At 37.5% G+C, this 17,266-nt stretch overlaps 2 protein-coding genes across 24 annotated transcripts in view; one reads left to right on the top strand and one right to left on the bottom strand.

The window, feature by feature from the left end:
• Positions 1–3,893: 3,893 nt before the first annotated feature.
• Positions 3,894–7,857, bottom strand: LOC112727116 (uncharacterized WD repeat-containing protein C18H10.05). 23 transcript variants are annotated; one of them, XM_072209006.1, is made up of 10 exons: positions 7,562–7,816; positions 7,067–7,158; positions 6,569–6,726; positions 6,426–6,477; positions 6,229–6,311; positions 5,948–6,041; positions 5,681–5,743; positions 5,119–5,305; positions 4,221–4,292; positions 3,894–4,131 (listed from the first exon to the last, which is right to left on the bottom strand). In XM_072209006.1, exons 3-8 carry the CDS (start codon positions 6,697–6,699, stop codon positions 5,282–5,284), a joined length of 447 nt encoding a protein of 148 aa, XP_072065107.1. In that variant the 5' UTR covers positions 6,700–6,726; positions 7,067–7,158; positions 7,562–7,816; the 3' UTR covers positions 3,894–4,131; positions 4,221–4,292; positions 5,119–5,281. The 23 variants fall into 23 exon arrangements, with proteins under 23 accessions (XP_072065107.1, XP_072065113.1, XP_072065108.1 ...); XM_072209012.1 differs by having other exon boundaries at positions 5,119–5,290; XM_072209007.1 differs by having other exon boundaries at positions 7,579–7,816.
• A 1,105-nt stretch (positions 7,858–8,962) lies between these two features.
• The window catches only part of LOC112729819 (SWI/SNF complex component SNF12 homolog), a 44,704-nt gene continuing 36,400 nt past the window's right edge, over positions 8,963–17,266 (top strand). Inside the window, 3 exon segments of the mRNA XM_025779966.1 lie at positions 8,963–9,109; positions 9,239–9,331; positions 9,558–9,702. Coding sequence (XP_025635751.1) covers positions 8,963–9,109; positions 9,239–9,331; positions 9,558–9,702 — 385 coding nt within the window.

Genomic DNA, 17,266 nt, shown 5'->3' with positions numbered 1-17,266 from the left:
ACATCAACCCATAAGGTCCAACCTAACTACCAATTAGCTTGATAGTAGGCTAGTGTCAATGGCTATCAAATTGACCACTAAGGGTTCCCAAATCATAATCCATTAGACCCAATGACTCAAGCTTACCCAATTTCCTTAGCCTAGGCCAAGAGTAAAAAGGACTACTCCATAATCAAAGGAAACATTTCATCAAACACATGGTAAGCATTAATAAAAGATCTATTTAAATTGCAATTAAATTGGAACTAACAAGTACCCACTAACAATTATCAACATACAATCATTTAAACAACACAATTCATCATGGAAATCATCAATGCAGCAATAACAAATCAAGATCTACAAGATTCATGAAATGGGTATAAAATGACAAACAACAAGGAAACATAAAACTAACACAAGATCTAAACAAAATTATACTAGAGAATTCAAATTGAACAATTAAAACTAGTAATTAACAAGATCCAATTCAAAATTCAACAAGGGAAGATCAAATTAAAGCTAGATCTAGAGAGGAACAAGGATTTCTCTCTCTAGAAGAACAAAAAACCAAAACTAGCTAAAAATTATATCTATGTGTAAAATGATTGATCCCCCTTTATCCTAGCATCCTTGGGTCTTTTCCATGCAGAAACAGCTTGAATTTGGGCCTGATGAGCCTCAGAAATCGCCAGGAACGATTTCCTTTAATGAGGTCATGTGCAGCCTTCTGCGCGTGCGCGCCATGCGTGCGTGTCCGCCGATTGCTTTTGTGATCCACTCGTGCACGCCATGTGCGCGTGCGCGTCGATGGGATTTCTCTGATCCGCGCAGATGCGTCCAGCCTTGCGCGCCACTTTCAGCTATCCTCATGCACGCATGCGCATGAAGTGCGCGTGCGCGCCCATTCTGAAGTTCCCAAAATTCAAATCTTCATGTTCCTTCCTCTTGTGCATGCTTTCTTTCTCTCTTCTAGGCCATTCTTGTCCTAAAATTCCTGAAATCACTCAACAAATACATCACGGTATCGAATGGCAATAAAAGAGGATCAAAATATAGCAATTCTAAGGCAAAATAAGCATGTTTTTCATCATGAAGCAAAAAAAGGAAGAGAACACAAAACCATGCAATTCTAGTGAATAAGTGTGAGAAATATTGACAAAACTTCCCAAATTCTACACAATATAAACCAAAAAATTGGGGTTTATCAATGCACCTCAACATTTTCTTCTTACTTTTTCAAACTTTACATAATCTTCTTCAACTTGAGTTTGTATTAAGGTAAGGTCACATCTATGCTTTCGTCGTTCATTTACAAATGTGTTGTTGCATATTTTCTCTTTCGGAATGTAAAATAAATTTCTTTAGTTCTGATTCTTATGGGCAATGCATTCGAAAGAGTTTCATCCATACTTGAATCTTGTGAGTTTGTCTTTGGCCTTGGATTTTCTTTTTTATAAACCTCATATTCCTTGACTCAGCTTGAATTCGTTTCAGACTGTTGTATTGTTTTCTAATCCTTAAGGTGGTCTCTTAAACTCTTGTGGACGCCATCCTTGTCACTTGTCCTTTATCTCTAGTCTTGTATCTTTCTGAATAAACTCAAAGGTTGCCTTAGAGTAACATATGACCTTTAAGCATAGCAAGCGAAACATTAGCCTCTTTAGAATGCTGTCCGTGAACGTAAAAGGGTGGATCGGTAAGTGTGTAACGTTATGAGGAGTGTGGTAGTTTTGTTCCTTGTGAAAGTTTGCGGGTATTAGGATTGTGACCGGTTATAGGGTTGTAAAGTAGTGGATAGAGTTGGAAAGTTGAAACTCTGAAGTGGGTACGATATCTGTGAGTCAACGTTATATTTGTTGCCTTAATACCAGCCTGCCTTGTGACCTTTGGCCACTTTAACTACCGTCTTACTTTTGCGAATGCCTATCTTAATACCAACCTACCTTGTAAACTTGCATTTCTTTTTCTGTTTCTCTAATTCTCGGTAAAATCTTGAAACCATATGACCTTATGCATCGAACCTTCTTGTATCTTCTGCCTTACACTATACCCTACCTTTATATTTAAGTCTCATGATTATGTGGTATTTGAACAATTATATGTATATCTATATATGCTAAGGTTTCTTACATTTCTAAAAAGCATTCAAAAGTAGAATACTAAGAGCCCATTTGGGAAGTAGCAGAAGCTACTTTTTCTGACTTTTGAATTATGAAAAGTCACAGTACGCGTGTTTGGCACTATTTTAAAAAGAACTTTTAACTTTTCGAAAAGTTAATTCATAGCTTTTTGAAGAAGTAGAAATATATGACTTCTCCTCCTCGATAAGTTATTCTATCATTTCCGTAAAAAAATGACCTCAAAACAAAAAAATCTACTTTCATTCTTGGCTCTGTAAAAAAATACTGGAAATACTGGCCCCCCACCACCATTTTCACCCAAGGTTCCATCTGCTAGAAGCATTGGCCTTCCACCATCATTTTCAAGTAATGATTTATCTGCTGAAAATATTGACCCTCCACCACCATTTTAAAACAATGTTCCATCTGAACCACCTATTGCATATATTCCTTCCAGTTTTTTTTATCATTTTACCACTCTATTTTTATTATTAAAATTATATTTAACATTGTGTGTGGTATAAAATCTCAGTTTTAATTTTATTTTTTTTCCATGTGATTTTATTTTTATATAGTTGCTATTATTTTTATAGTTAGTTATAGCAAGTTCTTGACCCCAATAAAAGAGGAGGGAATTCTAATAGAAGTAAAAAAAAATAAAAAAATAGCAATAAAATATACATTGACACACATTTTACATTTGTTTTTTATTTTTATCTACCATATCATACACAATAAAACAACAAACACTAACTACATAATAATTTTTTTGGCATTACCATCAACATTATTGTGAATTAAAATTTTATTACTATTTACCACATACAAGAATACCGATGTGGGTGAAGATGAAGTAGAAGAACCAGTTTCTACCTAAAAAATAGAACTAATAACAGAGCAAATAAAGAATTAATTGTCTAAACAATTGTATTCTTAGTGATTAGGTTGTAGAAAATCAACATTCAATATTGAAAAGTATTTGTTATCATCGTTGTTTTAATATCCTTTTTTGTGAAAAAATTGTATTTTTTGAGTTATTTATCCAAACGCTACAACTTTAAAATAAGTACTTCTATAACTAAAAATCCAAACACAAAATAACTTATTTATAAGCTGCTATTAATAAAAGTCCTTATAAAAAGAGCTTATTTAAGTTGTTTACCCAAACTGGGCCTAAGACCAGGTACTATCTTATGTATTACTTGAATTTTCGAGAGCAAAAGTTTTTATAAGCAGGGTAGAATATAAGACCCCGGATTTTGAAAAGTTATTGATAAATTATTTATGATTTATTATACTTAATTAAGATTATAATTTTTTAGGGATTTTCGTATACAAGTGGAGTAACACTACAAGAAACACCGTTAAAATCGACGGCCAAATCGACGACTTTGCCGTCGATAATATTAAAAATCGACGATAAAATTGATGATGTTAGTCGTCGCTTTAAAACGTGTCGATTTTTCAAAAACCTAATAAAATCGACAGCTACAGTGTCGATAATATAGGTTTAAGATTTTTACATATTTAATAAAAGCGACACCTTTGTCGTCGATAATATTATCTAAAATCGACGACACTTGTGTCGATATTTTTATTTATTAAAATTGATAAATTAGTTGTCAATTTAATTATTAAATTACCGACATATTTTCCATTTTCTTTTGTCTATTTTACATTAAAAATCGACAACATTGCCGTCGATTTTTGTCTATGTTAAATTTAAAAAGCGACAGCATTGCCGTCGATTTTATTGTAACCAAAGATGCAAATGATAAGAGCGGGGTCATATAGAACCACAAATTGGAATCTAAATTCATTAATTTCATATTGTAACAAATTAATAAACATACACTAATTATGCCACTACTATAATGTTTATAGAAATAAAAAAGTTTTATAAGATGAAAATGAACTACTCACAAGATATGCTTTTACAAATAATTCAGAATAATCCCTTGTCTTTATGAATTGCTTCAAGATCTCATTGCGCTCCATATCCAGATTGTTATCAAGCATATCAATATAGCTGCATTTTTAATGGAAAAATGAGACAACTCAATTAAACACATGAAGAGCACACTAAATAGGAAACCCAATAACAATAAGAATCCATACATGTGGCTGAAAGAAACCATCAGAGTCCTCATCGAGTTCACTCATATCTATTCTTGCCTGTGTAAGTGAAATCTGAATGGCCATAACGATTAGGTAGCAATCATTAGATATCAGATAGATTCAAGGTACAAGCTATGGTACAATAACACTGTTGACCAATAACTGAGAATCTGAAGTGAATAGGCCTCTTCTCTTAATAACTTGGTTATATAACTGTGGTACAATGGTTTTTATATTTTCTTTCATATAGACAAATTCTATCGGTTTCAATTGTACCTTGAGAACTATTAATAAGGTTAATTATTTGGAGCATCTTGTATGAGAATTTGATTTAAGGCAAAAAAGCAACTTGAGCATTGTGCAATTTTTATCCCATCACTTCACATGTTTCTTATCAGCTATTTTATTCAAATGGGAACTTCTTGAATAGCAATTATTTTGAATGAAACACCCTTTTTTTTTAGTACAATGAATTGGGTTAAAAATTGGTCAATCAAGACATGCTCTTGTGATTCCACTCAAATTTGTCAAAATTCACTGCACGTACACACATAACACATTCGATGATTTAAATAAGTATAATATATAGCATATAAAATATTACATTATACATCTATGTATTATTAATAAGCTACTTATTAATAAGCTACTTATTAATGTAAATACCAGATAGGATGACTAAGTTATTGAGATCAAGTCCATCATTGTTAAACTTAGTTTGCAGGGTGGTGAAGTTATCAAATAGAGCAGGAATATTTTTTGTTGCTTCTAACAAATTAGAAACTAAACCATCCCTTCTACCTATTGGAACTTTCCAGAGGAGTCCACCCTGAAGAAAATTTCATGTTAATTATATAATATTAGTGTTGATGAATGATTATTATGTTGATGTACTCACAATGGCAACAATAGAGTCTCTGGCAGCCAAAGTAAGATATTAGCACAAGAAACAACACCAGCGCATGCAGCTTCTACAAGGCTCTTTATTCCCTCAATGAAGTCAAACCCTCTCACTGTCAAGTTTGGCGGAGCATTCTTCTCAGCTTGCTTGTTTCTGTTGTTCAGAAGCACTGATCCATCACACCCTTGAAAATTAAAACTTGGGTTATTTTGAAACACAACAAGATAATTAGTAATTATTTAAGTAATAACTAAATAATTACCCTAATAAAACAATCATGAAAATGTATTCTAATTAATGCAGCTGCAAGTGAAGGAGCATTATAGATGTGCTCATTCACAAAATCAGAAATAATCTTCTCAACTTTTGGGCAACTTTTAGCATGGAAACCCAAGCTAGTAGCATCATCTATTACACAATTTTCTCTTAAGCAAACCCACATTGCATCCAAATCATCAGCAATCAGTGTTCAATATTCAAGAAAAATGTCACCAACTAAGAAAAGTATCACAAGTTTAAGCAGATATAACCAATGAATAAGTTAGCCAGAAAATGATACCTTCAGAAACATGTACTTTGCCAATTGCTGTACTGTATGACTGACTGATCCTTCTTCAGGTTTCTGCATGAAGGCACATAAATTTTCAAGAACGTAGTTAATCATAGTTACCATATACAAAGATACATGAAAAAGAATAGTTACCATAGAATTAACATAATACATTTTATACACAAGAAAGTAGTTAATCAAACAGTGTATTCACTACTTATATTATCTTTCTAAAAAATTCAATTGATATATAACTAATGTTGGTTAAATAAATACCTTTAAACTTTTGAACCAGATCAACACCATCAACAACCCGAATTCGTGAATCAGCAGATGTGATAAGTACCTCTGATGAACTTCCTGGGGCAAACTGTTCATGAGCTTCAATTAGAAAGATTAGCATAATTGAATAAGCATTGTAACAAAGTAAAAGCATATCAAACTAATCAGGCACCCTTCTTTGGCCTTTTGGTTTTATTTTTCCTTTGTTCAACATTTTTTACAAGAAAAAAGGAGCATATTTCATATAAGAGCACAGTAGTAAATGATTCTTTTACTTGGAAACATGTAATTTTTTTGAGATGTGATTTCTTCTTGTTGTTCTGCAGATTGATATGACTTTTTTGTTGCAACTTATTTTCTGAACAAAAGGTAAAAATATAACAATCAGTGCCCCCCGCAATCACCAGAAAATAGTGCATGGACAGGCACAGTTTATAAAAATTATTAGAAAATAAAGTCTCAGCGATGGTACCTGATGCGTTATATAAGTGGCAACTGCCCTTGTAAGAACCAACCAGTGCACTCTACAGGAACCAGCAAATTTGATTGAGACTCAACTAAAAAAGTTGAATTTCCAAATGTTGTGAATGGATGCATATTAATCTTTAGACCAACCTGACCATCTGGTGTATAACAAGCAACAGTAACCATCTCATGCATATCAGTCCAATCAACAACCTGCCTATCAGGAATGCTCCATATGCGAACCTTAGCATCCAAGGATCCGCTAATGAAGTAACTATCATTAACAGGATTAAACTGGATGCAAGTTACTGTGACAGACAGAAAATAGATTGAAGCAGAAGGTATGATTGGCAAAAGAAAACAAAAAGTTGACGGAGGAAAAATATTGCTTTCACTGATAAACTTAACCATCCTATTACACATTAGAGGACTTGTGTACAATTAATCCTATATGCAGCAAAGACAGATACTCTGACAAAATTGTACCTGTCTGGCACAATTATGGGGCAAATTGGGTTTGATTTGGTAGGGATATGATGCACTGGGAACTAATTCAAATTTTATTGTGAAGAGGGAGAAGACTACTATGATATAGACACATAAATTTTATACTAGAACGAAGTATGAAAAAGTAACGATTTCACATGCCTTCTTGTAGAAACTTGGAATTGTACCAGCTTCCACGCTTTTCTTCTGCTTTTCTTTGAAAATGTCGTGGAAAATCCTCTTCATTTCAAGCTCTGAAAAAGAGCAAGTTAGGGTTACAGATTAAGTGAAACCATAGTTCCAAATTCTAATACAATTTGAATTAATTGCTGAATTGAACAAAGAGATTGAGATAACAGAATGAAATTCTTCATATAGCAGGTAAAACCAAAGCAGCTACAGGGAAGAATAAAAAAATGAGATATGGAGCAAGCAGAGACTTTACAAAAATCACAGAAACTTAAAAAAAAGAAGGAAATCAACCATTCGCAGAGCAGAGAAGAAGAACTACATTCAAAAATCGTAAATTCAAAATCACAATTCACAAAACAAGGAAACAGCATAGAAAAGTAAAGAGAAAAGGAACTATGAAATCATTTGTTGCAAATTAAAGTAGCACTCGTAATAGTTCATTGACAAATTTCTGGAGATTCATACGAAGAAGGAGGTGTTACGACGTGTTTTCGATCTGAAACAAGGGGCGAAGGGGCGGCGGCGCGTGTGTGACGGGTGCGAGAGCAGCAGAGCAACAACACGGTGGCAGCAGAGCGAAAAGGCACGGCGGCATCAGAGAAGGAGGGTTGGTGAAATGGAGAAGGCGCCAATTGGGGTTAACTTTTGAGATAAACTGAGGTGAACTGGAGAGAAACGAGGGACGCAGGAACTAAACGCGGGCAAAAATTTTTTGTTGATAAAAATCGACGGAATTTACCGTCGATTTTATTTGGAAAAAAATCAACACTTTAGCCGTGTATTTTATATAATAAATCTAAACCATCCTTCTCATTTTAAAAAAGATCTTCATCGTTTAAATTTATTGACGGCCAAAGCCGTCGATATAATAAATATTAAAATTGACGACAATCCTGTCGATTTTAAAGGAAAAAAAATATCCCAACCCAATCTCTGTCGGCAATGCAACACTGGCAGAGGAACGTTCTAAGTTTCTAAAATAATAGACGACTCGGTCGTCGATTTTAATATTTTATTTTTAATTTTTATTTTCTTATCTTATCGACGACAAACTGTCGAAAATTATCGACGAAGATTTTTCCGTCGATTTTTAGCGTCGATAATTGCCCTTTTTCTTGTAGTGTAATTCTTATTTATAATTTAGAGTTCTTGTAATTGAAAAACAATAAATATTTTTATGTTTTAATTTTTAATATCTAGATTTTTTAACCTTATTTTATAAATAAGAGAGATTTAATTTACTTATCTCTAATTTTTATTAAATTAGCATTTGAACGAAAATAATTTACAAATTGTAATTGGAAGGTATTTTAAAGATAGAAATTTTATATTTAAATTGGTTTTTGATTATTACTTTATCTCTTTAATTATTTTATGAAATTACACTACTAACCCTATTTTTAATAAAAATACCTAAACTACCCCACAGTACCCCAAACCTTAACACTACACTCATCTCTCTCACCCAATCCCCCACCCATGGCTCACACACTCAGCACACACCTCACTCACTCTTCCTCACCAACACACAGACATGGTTTTGTGAGTGGAAACTAGAAAAAAGAGAAGAAAGAAAGGGAAGAGAGAAGAGGGAGATCCAAAAGGGGGGAAGAGGAAGCACGGCGCCGCGGGCATCACTGCTGTCGCGCCGCCGTGTTGCACTGAGGAGGGTGAGCGCACGAAGAATAGAGAAGAGAGAAAGGGTTGCGCTGCTGCCGCCGACAAAGCCTCAAGGAGAGAGAGTCGCGTCTGCCATCCTCTACGCGGGCTCGTGCTGCCGCGGTCGCCCCTCGCCGTGAAGCCCGTCGCCGCCGCTGCTGTACCCGCACCGTCGTTGTTCCCGTCGTGAAGTCATCGCCATCACTTATGGCAGAGGCAGAGAGAGAGCTCGGGAGCAGACGAGAGAGAGAGAGATCTGAGGCTGAGCTGGGGTCCAAACACCGCGCCCAACCGCTGTTCGCGTCGCCTTCGTCGGAACCGCCGCCATCACTGCCAGCTTCTATCTCCGTCGTGGTTTATTATGGATGAGAGGGGACGAAGCTGCCTCTACCGCCGGAGAATGCTCTGTCGGTAAGGGTTTTAAGTTGGTTTTCCTTTCTGTTAAGTTTTTGGGAACTTCATTGTCGATGCATGTTGTTCAAGTCGCCGCTGCCGCTTGAGGTGGCTGCCGGGGCTGCCGCCGAATGGGTTCGGAGGCCACCGCCGTTTCAGTTCAGCCATTCTTCCTCTGTCTTGGTAAGCGTTTTTGGTTTGAAAAGCCTTTTTGTCGCTGTTCTGTTAATTTATGATGAGGTGTTGCAGGCGTTGTCTGTTGTAGGGTTGTGTATCGATGCTTGTATGTCGTGCTCGAAGTTTGCGGCTGCTTTAATTTGTTAGTTCAGTAAGTATTTCTATTTCGAGAGCCCCTGCGTTAATGCTCTATTCCGTGTAATAAAGTATTCGTGAATGTTAATGGTTTTAGGAGTTAGAAACCGAGTTTGCATGTGGCGTTGAGACTGTTTCTGCTTCTGTGAAAGCAAGCAGAGCTGACGTTTTGGTTGCCGTCGATTCGGGTCAAGACGAAAGGATTTTTGTGAGGCGCTTGGGTTATGGTTTTGCTTGTCGAGGTAGGGGCCTTTTTCAGAAAACTACACTTTATGAATTGGAATTATTATATATGGATATTGATGTGAGAAAATGTATCTTTGAGTGATTGTATAAGTCTATGTAATTGTTGGTTGTCTTGGATGAATATGAATGCTTAGTTGGCTAGGTTATTGTTCAGTTTTGTGAAATGGACTGTTCTTGAAATGCTTCTTTAAAGTTATTTTGTAAAACCTTTGAAATCGAGTATACCCTGTTGGAAATTGATTTGAGTTTGAATTGGTGCTCTTGAAATATGATAATGATGCACTTTTGGAAACAACTTGATTTTGAACTGATTTGATTTTGAACCCGATAAAGAGGGTTGCGGAATGGTTTGGTTGGAACCCAGAAAGGGTGGCAGAGTCCACGTTTTAGGGGAGGTGCTTGATAAGCCATTATTTTATGATTCATATTGTGTTTAATTGTGTGGTTTTATCAAATCTTTGCCCACTTATTCATATGATATGCATGTATTTACAATTCCTTCCCAAAATCACTCTATGATTGAAAACTTGCTTCCTAGAGACTTTTAATTATGTATTTTAATTCTCCTTTATCCCATTCGATGCCATGATTTGTGTGTTAAGTGTTTCAGACTTCATAGGGCATGAATGACTTGGAAATTGGAGAGGAGGCTTGCAAAAATAGAAGGAACACAAGAAACTAAGGAGAAGACCAGCGAGCAATGACGCGAGCGCATGGCCCACGCGAACGCGTGAAGTGAAGAATTTGCAACGACGCGAACGCGTGCCTGACGTAAATGCGTGGATTGGAGTCTGCACGAATGACGCGGATGCATGCCTAATGCGAACGCATGGCAAGGAAAAACGCTGAATGACACAAACGTGTGGACGACGCGTACGTGTGACCTGCGCAATCTGCAAAAATAACAGAATACACTGGGGGTGATTTCGGGCCATTTTTTGACCCAGTTTTTGGCCCACAAATGCAGATTAAACCTATGGAACATGTAGAAACTCAACGCGCATCCACACACATTCAGATTCATCACATTAGGATTACACTTAGTCTCAGATCTGAGTTTTTAGAGTTACATTATATTTATAGTTTATGCTTTTTCTTGGATTTATGGATGTTGAAGGTCATTACCTCCGTTGAAGACATTACTTTAGTTTGTTTCCTTACTCCCTTAATTTTAATTAGTTACTCATTGATTCTGTTCAGATGATTACGTTACATTTTGAATTTATTAATATATGAAGTTATTTTTATTTTAATTCTGATCCTCTATTTTATTTTAATCAATTATGTCTTCTCATATTTTTATGATTATTAATCTCATGTCAGTGCTGCCGAAATTTCTGTGAAAATTCAAAATTCTATTCGAAATGTTATTTGGAGAGTCATGAGCCTAAGACTTGTACCATTTTACTTGAACTATTTACAAAGGTGATGAATTGTGTTTCGAAATGAATTACTGAAAAGAGAACTATGATTCAGCTTTGTTTCTTAAGAAAAGTATTTTTACCTTTGGATGCAAGACATTTAGAAGAAGCTTGTGTCTTAAGCTGTCTTAAAGGTGAAAAGGTTTATGTCTTTAAAATTAACTTGAGGAGTTCAATTGGAGGAGTTTCAGTGGTTTTGAAAGAACTTGAATCTTGATTGATAAACCTTATTTTTACGACGTTTTGGGAAAAGTTTAAAGTATCCTTTAAAGTTCTGGTTTAGAAAAACTAAAATAATTTTCGAGCTGTTGGAAACGTTTCAGATTTTTAACATGGGGTTGAAATTGGTTTTAGTTTAAGTAAAAGAAAGGATTTTGAAAATATGGTTAGAGTAACTGATTACATGACTTGGTTTGGCTTAAATTCTATTCTTATTTTTATTTATTCAAATCAAGAAAATTAAGGTTTTACAGATTTTAAACGAGTTTGAAATAAATGAGTTATGTTATTCTCCCCTAAAGACTTGAGACTCTGGTGAGGAACTTTTGTTACCAAATCCTGTTTTAGAATGAATGATTTTGAATCTCGCGGAAATGGCTTTTGATTTGGTTTGGTTTCTGAAATGTTTAGAAAGATGTTGTAGAGAGTGGCCTTATTTTAAAAAAAAAGAGAAATTTACGTTTGAGGAGAAGTGACTAGCCACCATGTGCTCAGTAACCATGTTTTAAAAAGGGAAATTTACGTTTGAGAAAAAGTGGCTTATGAGCCTGAAATGATTTTTGGAATGGGAATTTTAAAGCCAAGGCTGGAAAGAATTGATTTTTTGATTTTAAAGTAAAGTAAATTGTGAAAAAGTGATTTATGGCTTGAATGATGATTTTATGAGTTTGGTGATGTTGGATGGTGGAAGTGCTATTATGTTATGAGCCGGAATGGCTGTGTATGATAATAAATTATGGCTGATTGTGGAATATGTTATGAGCCGGATGGCTGAGTATGAATATGGATGGTTATTTAGTTGATAAAGTGATTGTTGCACTTTCAATTATCTGAGATACGTGTTTCCTTGGGTAAAAGCAGTGGCTAGCCACCACGTGCTCCAGGTTGAGACTCGATACTCTGCTGACCCTATGTCATAAGTGTGGCCGGACACTGTGAAAGTTCCAGATGAGCTCGCCCCTGTGGATAAACACCAGTGTGGGTGTTGTGTATATATATATATATTGATAATTATGATTGTGAATAACTCGAGCTGGGGATGCGCGACAGAGGGACAGTCCAATGGTTAGCTACCAGGACTTGTCGGGTTGGCTTTATAACCGACAGATGAGACTCATCAGCCACTAGGATAGGCATTCATCATATGTGTAACACCCTACCATACAGAGTCTTATGCTTAAGTCATAATTCAGAGATGGCAAGGTATTACGACCTCTAAAACAAAAATTTAGTACGTATAGTAGTATGAATAATTGATTATAACTAGGAGCCTTTGTAGAAAAAGGGGGTAAACAAAAACCGTAACTCGAACGCGCAACACTCCGATCGATAACGTAACGAGCAAAGGATAAGCTAACGCAAGATCATATGTATACAAAGGAGTGTCAAGAACAGGAATATCAAGACTCAAAATCCGGCTGCAAAGATAACCGGCCTGAGCATAGCAATATATACATATGATAAAATAAAGGGAACCCCAAAGGAAACCCAAAGGGACACAAATACAGAAACCTATTCTCCAAAATCTCCTATAAGAGGAGTCATCACAGTTTGTATTATTTAATGGAGATAAAAGTATCTAAACAAGATATATAAACCAAAACCGAGCCCCGAGAACAAAGATCTTCGCTAATCCGGAAGTCTCCAGCATGCCTCAGCGAGAAACCTCACGTCCTGCATCTGAAAACCACAAAATCCGCATGGGTGAGAACCAGAGGTCCCCAGCATGGTAGCAGCTTCCACATATATAATACATAATAATAGAGGAGAGCCGAAGGCAATCCTAGAACTTCCTCCAGATAATATCAAAGCTTATAAACAAGCTAAACCGTAAGTGGCAACTGACTAAAGATTCTTCAGTCTAACTAATACTTCCCTTTCCAATTCCTTCAGACCTCCCAACCACCAGCAGGAGTATAATATAGCAAACACAGTTATATCAGACAAGAGATTTACAAATAGAAACAGATAAGGCATTTAGGCAATTAGCAAGTAATATGCAGTCAAATAGGCAATCTCAAACAATTCATGTAGTATGCTTATGATGCATGCCTGTCCCTAGTGGCTGATGATATCATCTGTCGGTTATAGGGCCAACCCGACAAGTCCTGGTAGCTAACCATTGGACTGTCCCTCTGTCGTGCATCCCCAACTCGAGTTATACTCATCATAAACTTGATCATAATCATGATCCATATCCATCACCCTCACTGGTGAATATTTATCCATCACCATCACTGGTGAATATTTATGGGGACGAGCTCATCCGGGCCTTTCACAGTGCCCGGCCACACTTACGATATAGGGTCAAAAGAGCTTCGAGTCTCAACCTGGAGCACGTGGTGGCTAGCCACTGCTTCCTCCCAGGGAAACCCTCATCTCCGATGGTGGAAGTGCAAACATTCACAATTCATTCAACAGCATATATGCATTTATACTTAGCCATAATCATGGCTCCGCCGTAACACGGCAATAGTCTAGCCATCCGACTCACGGTTAAATCCATAACCAGCCAATTCATTAATAATTACGGCCCTTCGGCCCATGGCACAACAAGCACTTCCACCGCCATCCTCCGCATCTCACATAATCATCTTTGATCCTCAATGATCATTCATTTTTCCCCTTGCTTCACTCGCAAATTACCACATTCACTAGCCCTTTTTCTCATGCTAGGCATATCATAATGATTCAAGACATAAGTGGTGAGATCGGAGGCTTAGAAGTATGAAATTTAGTTTTTAAAACTCAAAAATCAACTTTGGGATGAAAACAGGGCCACGCGTACGCGCACTCCACGTGCACGCGCGGATGGCCAAAAACTCATCGACGCGCAAGCGTCATACGCGCGAATGTGCGGGTTGAAAAATTAGCCAAACGGCGCACACGCGTCAGCCACGCGTACGCGTGGGTACTCTTACGTCCCAGGCACAAAACTGGCACAACTTTGGCACAACTCTCGGGAAAATGGCTGGGCATATGGCGCAGCGCATCGACGCGCCCGCGCACACCACGCGCACGCATGGATGGTGCTTCTTGGAAGAATGGTACGCACGCGCCAAGTGCGCCTACGCACGGAGGGTTATTCTGCTAAAATTTTTCTAAGTTAAAAGCTGCAGAATTCACAGGTTCAACCCCCAATCTTCTGACGGTCATAACTCTCTCATTTTAAATCATTTTTCACCCGTTCTTCGAACGGCATAGACATCCCGAATCCAATTTCATTTCTAAATAGATTTGGCACAAATCAGAGATCCATAGTCCAAGTTATATCCCGTCAAAGTATGCCCAAAAACCATGTTTTCATACAAAACCACAAAGTGCCATTTTCAAAACAAGCCACTTTCAACTCTTTTCAAAATCAATCAAAACATGCCAATTTCAACCCTTTTCTTTGAAATCATTCAAAATGTACCAAAATCAACAACAAGCCATCCTCAACTCACACATTGACACTACCAAAATTTCCAAAACCACATCCAACCATTTTAACACTTCTCAATCAAATGGCTAAAGGACAAACACAATATCATATCATACATTCTTCCTCATCCCAATTTCCAATAATACCATTTCCAATCAACCATCATTATACATAATCATTATCATACTCACCATCAACATGGTACCACCCACCAATTCAACCTCAATCATCCATCAAGCATATATCACAACATGCATTTCTCATATATCACACAATCAAGGCATCAATATTCATAATCACATATATGATCATATCATATATCTCAACCATTCAACAACATCAACAATTCAATGCCTATCTTAGGGCCTCTAGCCTAAGTATTTCCTACCACATTACATATTAGATACGGGAAACCGAAACCATACCTTAGCCGATTTCCCAAGCTCAACCAGAGCACTTCCAAACCACTTGTCCACAAGCTCTCAAGGTATCAACACCTCTAAGAACAGATTTTATCACACAAAACCCTCTTCCAAGCTTTCCAAAATCACCAATGAAGCTCCAATATTCATATATACACAACCTAAGCCACAATCATCATACCCATACACAACATCTCAATGCCCAAACCTCATAGAACAACAAATTACACTAGGGTTGAGAATCTTACCACACCCAAGGTCCAAGGAGACAAGATTAACCTTCTCCTTCAAGAGAGTTGGGTCCTATAACATCAAAGAACCCAAAATCTCAACATTTTTGCTCATGAAACTCGAAATCAAGGGCTGGAATTTCGAACAGTAAAACGTGGCTTACCTCAAGATTAATTGTATGGGTTTTGTAGAGCTCTCCGCGGTGAACGTGTGGCCACAAACGGGGTGGCAATCGGAGCTCTAGATCAAAAGTTATGGTGGTTTGAAGATCAACCAAGGGAGAGAACTTGAGAGAGTGTTCTTCCCCCCTCCATATTAGTTTTCAGCGTGTTTGAGTGTGTTGTGAGGAGAGAGAGTGCTGAAAACTAGGGTTTTGGTTTAGTTATGTTGGGCCAAGGGCCCACTTTGGGTCCGGTTGGTCCGGTTTGGCCCGTTCGGTCCAATCTTGGTCCGATTTCTATAAAATTGGTACCGAAATTCTCGTCTCAATCTCCTCTATCACATTTAGCCATAAAAATAACATTTTTGGCTTTCTAGAATAAATTCTCATTTTATGGGTTAGTTAGTCGTTAATTGACCGGGTCTTACATTCTCCCCACCTAATTGGGAATTTTGCCTACAAAATTCAAATTCAATTACCTGAGAATAAGTGCGGATAATCCGTTCGCATCTCCGACTTAAGTTCCCAAGTGTGTTCCTCAACACCGCCTCGACTCCAAGCCACTTTGACCAATAAAACCTCTTTTCCACGCAACCGTTTGATACTAGTATCATCAATTCTGACTGGAGCCACTAGAAGCGTCAAATCTTCCCTTAACTGAACCGATTCGGGTTCTAACACATGGCTAGCATCAGGGGTGTACTTCCGAAGTTGCGACACGTGAAACACATCGTGCAGGTTCGAAAGATGAAGCGGTAGAGCCACCCGATACGCCACCGGCCCAATCCTCTCTAGGATCTGAAATGGACCAATGTATCGAGGATTCAACTTCTTTGCTTTAATCGCTCTACCTACTCCTGTGGTTGGAGTAACCTTATGGAAAACATGATCTCCTGCCTCAAATTCCAAGGGCTTCCGCCTCTGATCGGTGTAACTCTTCTGACGACTCTGCGCCATAAGCATCCTATCTCGAATTTTCTTGACTTGTTCAGTGGTCTCAGCTATCATTTCCGGCCCCAACAAGCCTTTCTCTCCAGCTTCATACCAACATAGCGGAGATTGACATTTCCTCCCATACAATGCCTCATACGGAGCCATTCCGATGCTCGCATGGTAACTATTATTGTATGCAAACTCTACTAACGGCATATACTGATCCCAACTCGCCGGTTGGTCCAAAACACAAGCTCTCAACATATCCTCTTGTGTTTGGATCGTCCTCTCGGATTGACCATCTGTTTGAGGATGGTAAGCTGTACTCAAGCTTAATCGGGTTCCAAAAGCTTTCTGAAATCCACCCCAGAACCTCGAAGTGAAACGAGGATCTCTATCAGAGATTATAGTAGCAGGTACACCATGAAGTCTCACAATCTCCTTTATGTATAACCGAGCTAGCTCCTCAAGGGTGTAAGTCATCCGAACGGGTAAAAAGTGAGCTGAATTCGTCAGTCGGTCCACGATCACCCAGATAGCATCAAAACCAGTCCTAGTCCTTGGCAATCCCGACAGAAAGTCCATTGCAATACTTTCCCACTTCCATTGCGGAACCTCTAAAGGTTGCAACATCCCAGAAGGTCTTTGATGTTCAATCTTTACCTTTTGACAAGTTAAGCACTTTGAAACATATTCCGCCACATCATTCTTCATACCCGGCCACCAAAACATCGCCTTTAAATCATGGTA

The sequence above is a fragment of the Arachis hypogaea genome, chromosome 12, assembly GCF_003086295.3.
Source record: "Arachis hypogaea cultivar Tifrunner chromosome 12, arahy.Tifrunner.gnm2.J5K5, whole genome shotgun sequence".
NCBI lineage: Eukaryota > Viridiplantae > Streptophyta > Magnoliopsida > Fabales > Fabaceae > Arachis > Arachis hypogaea.
Note: the sequence above shows the minus strand (reverse complement) of the source record. Positions and strands in the feature narration are given on the sequence as shown.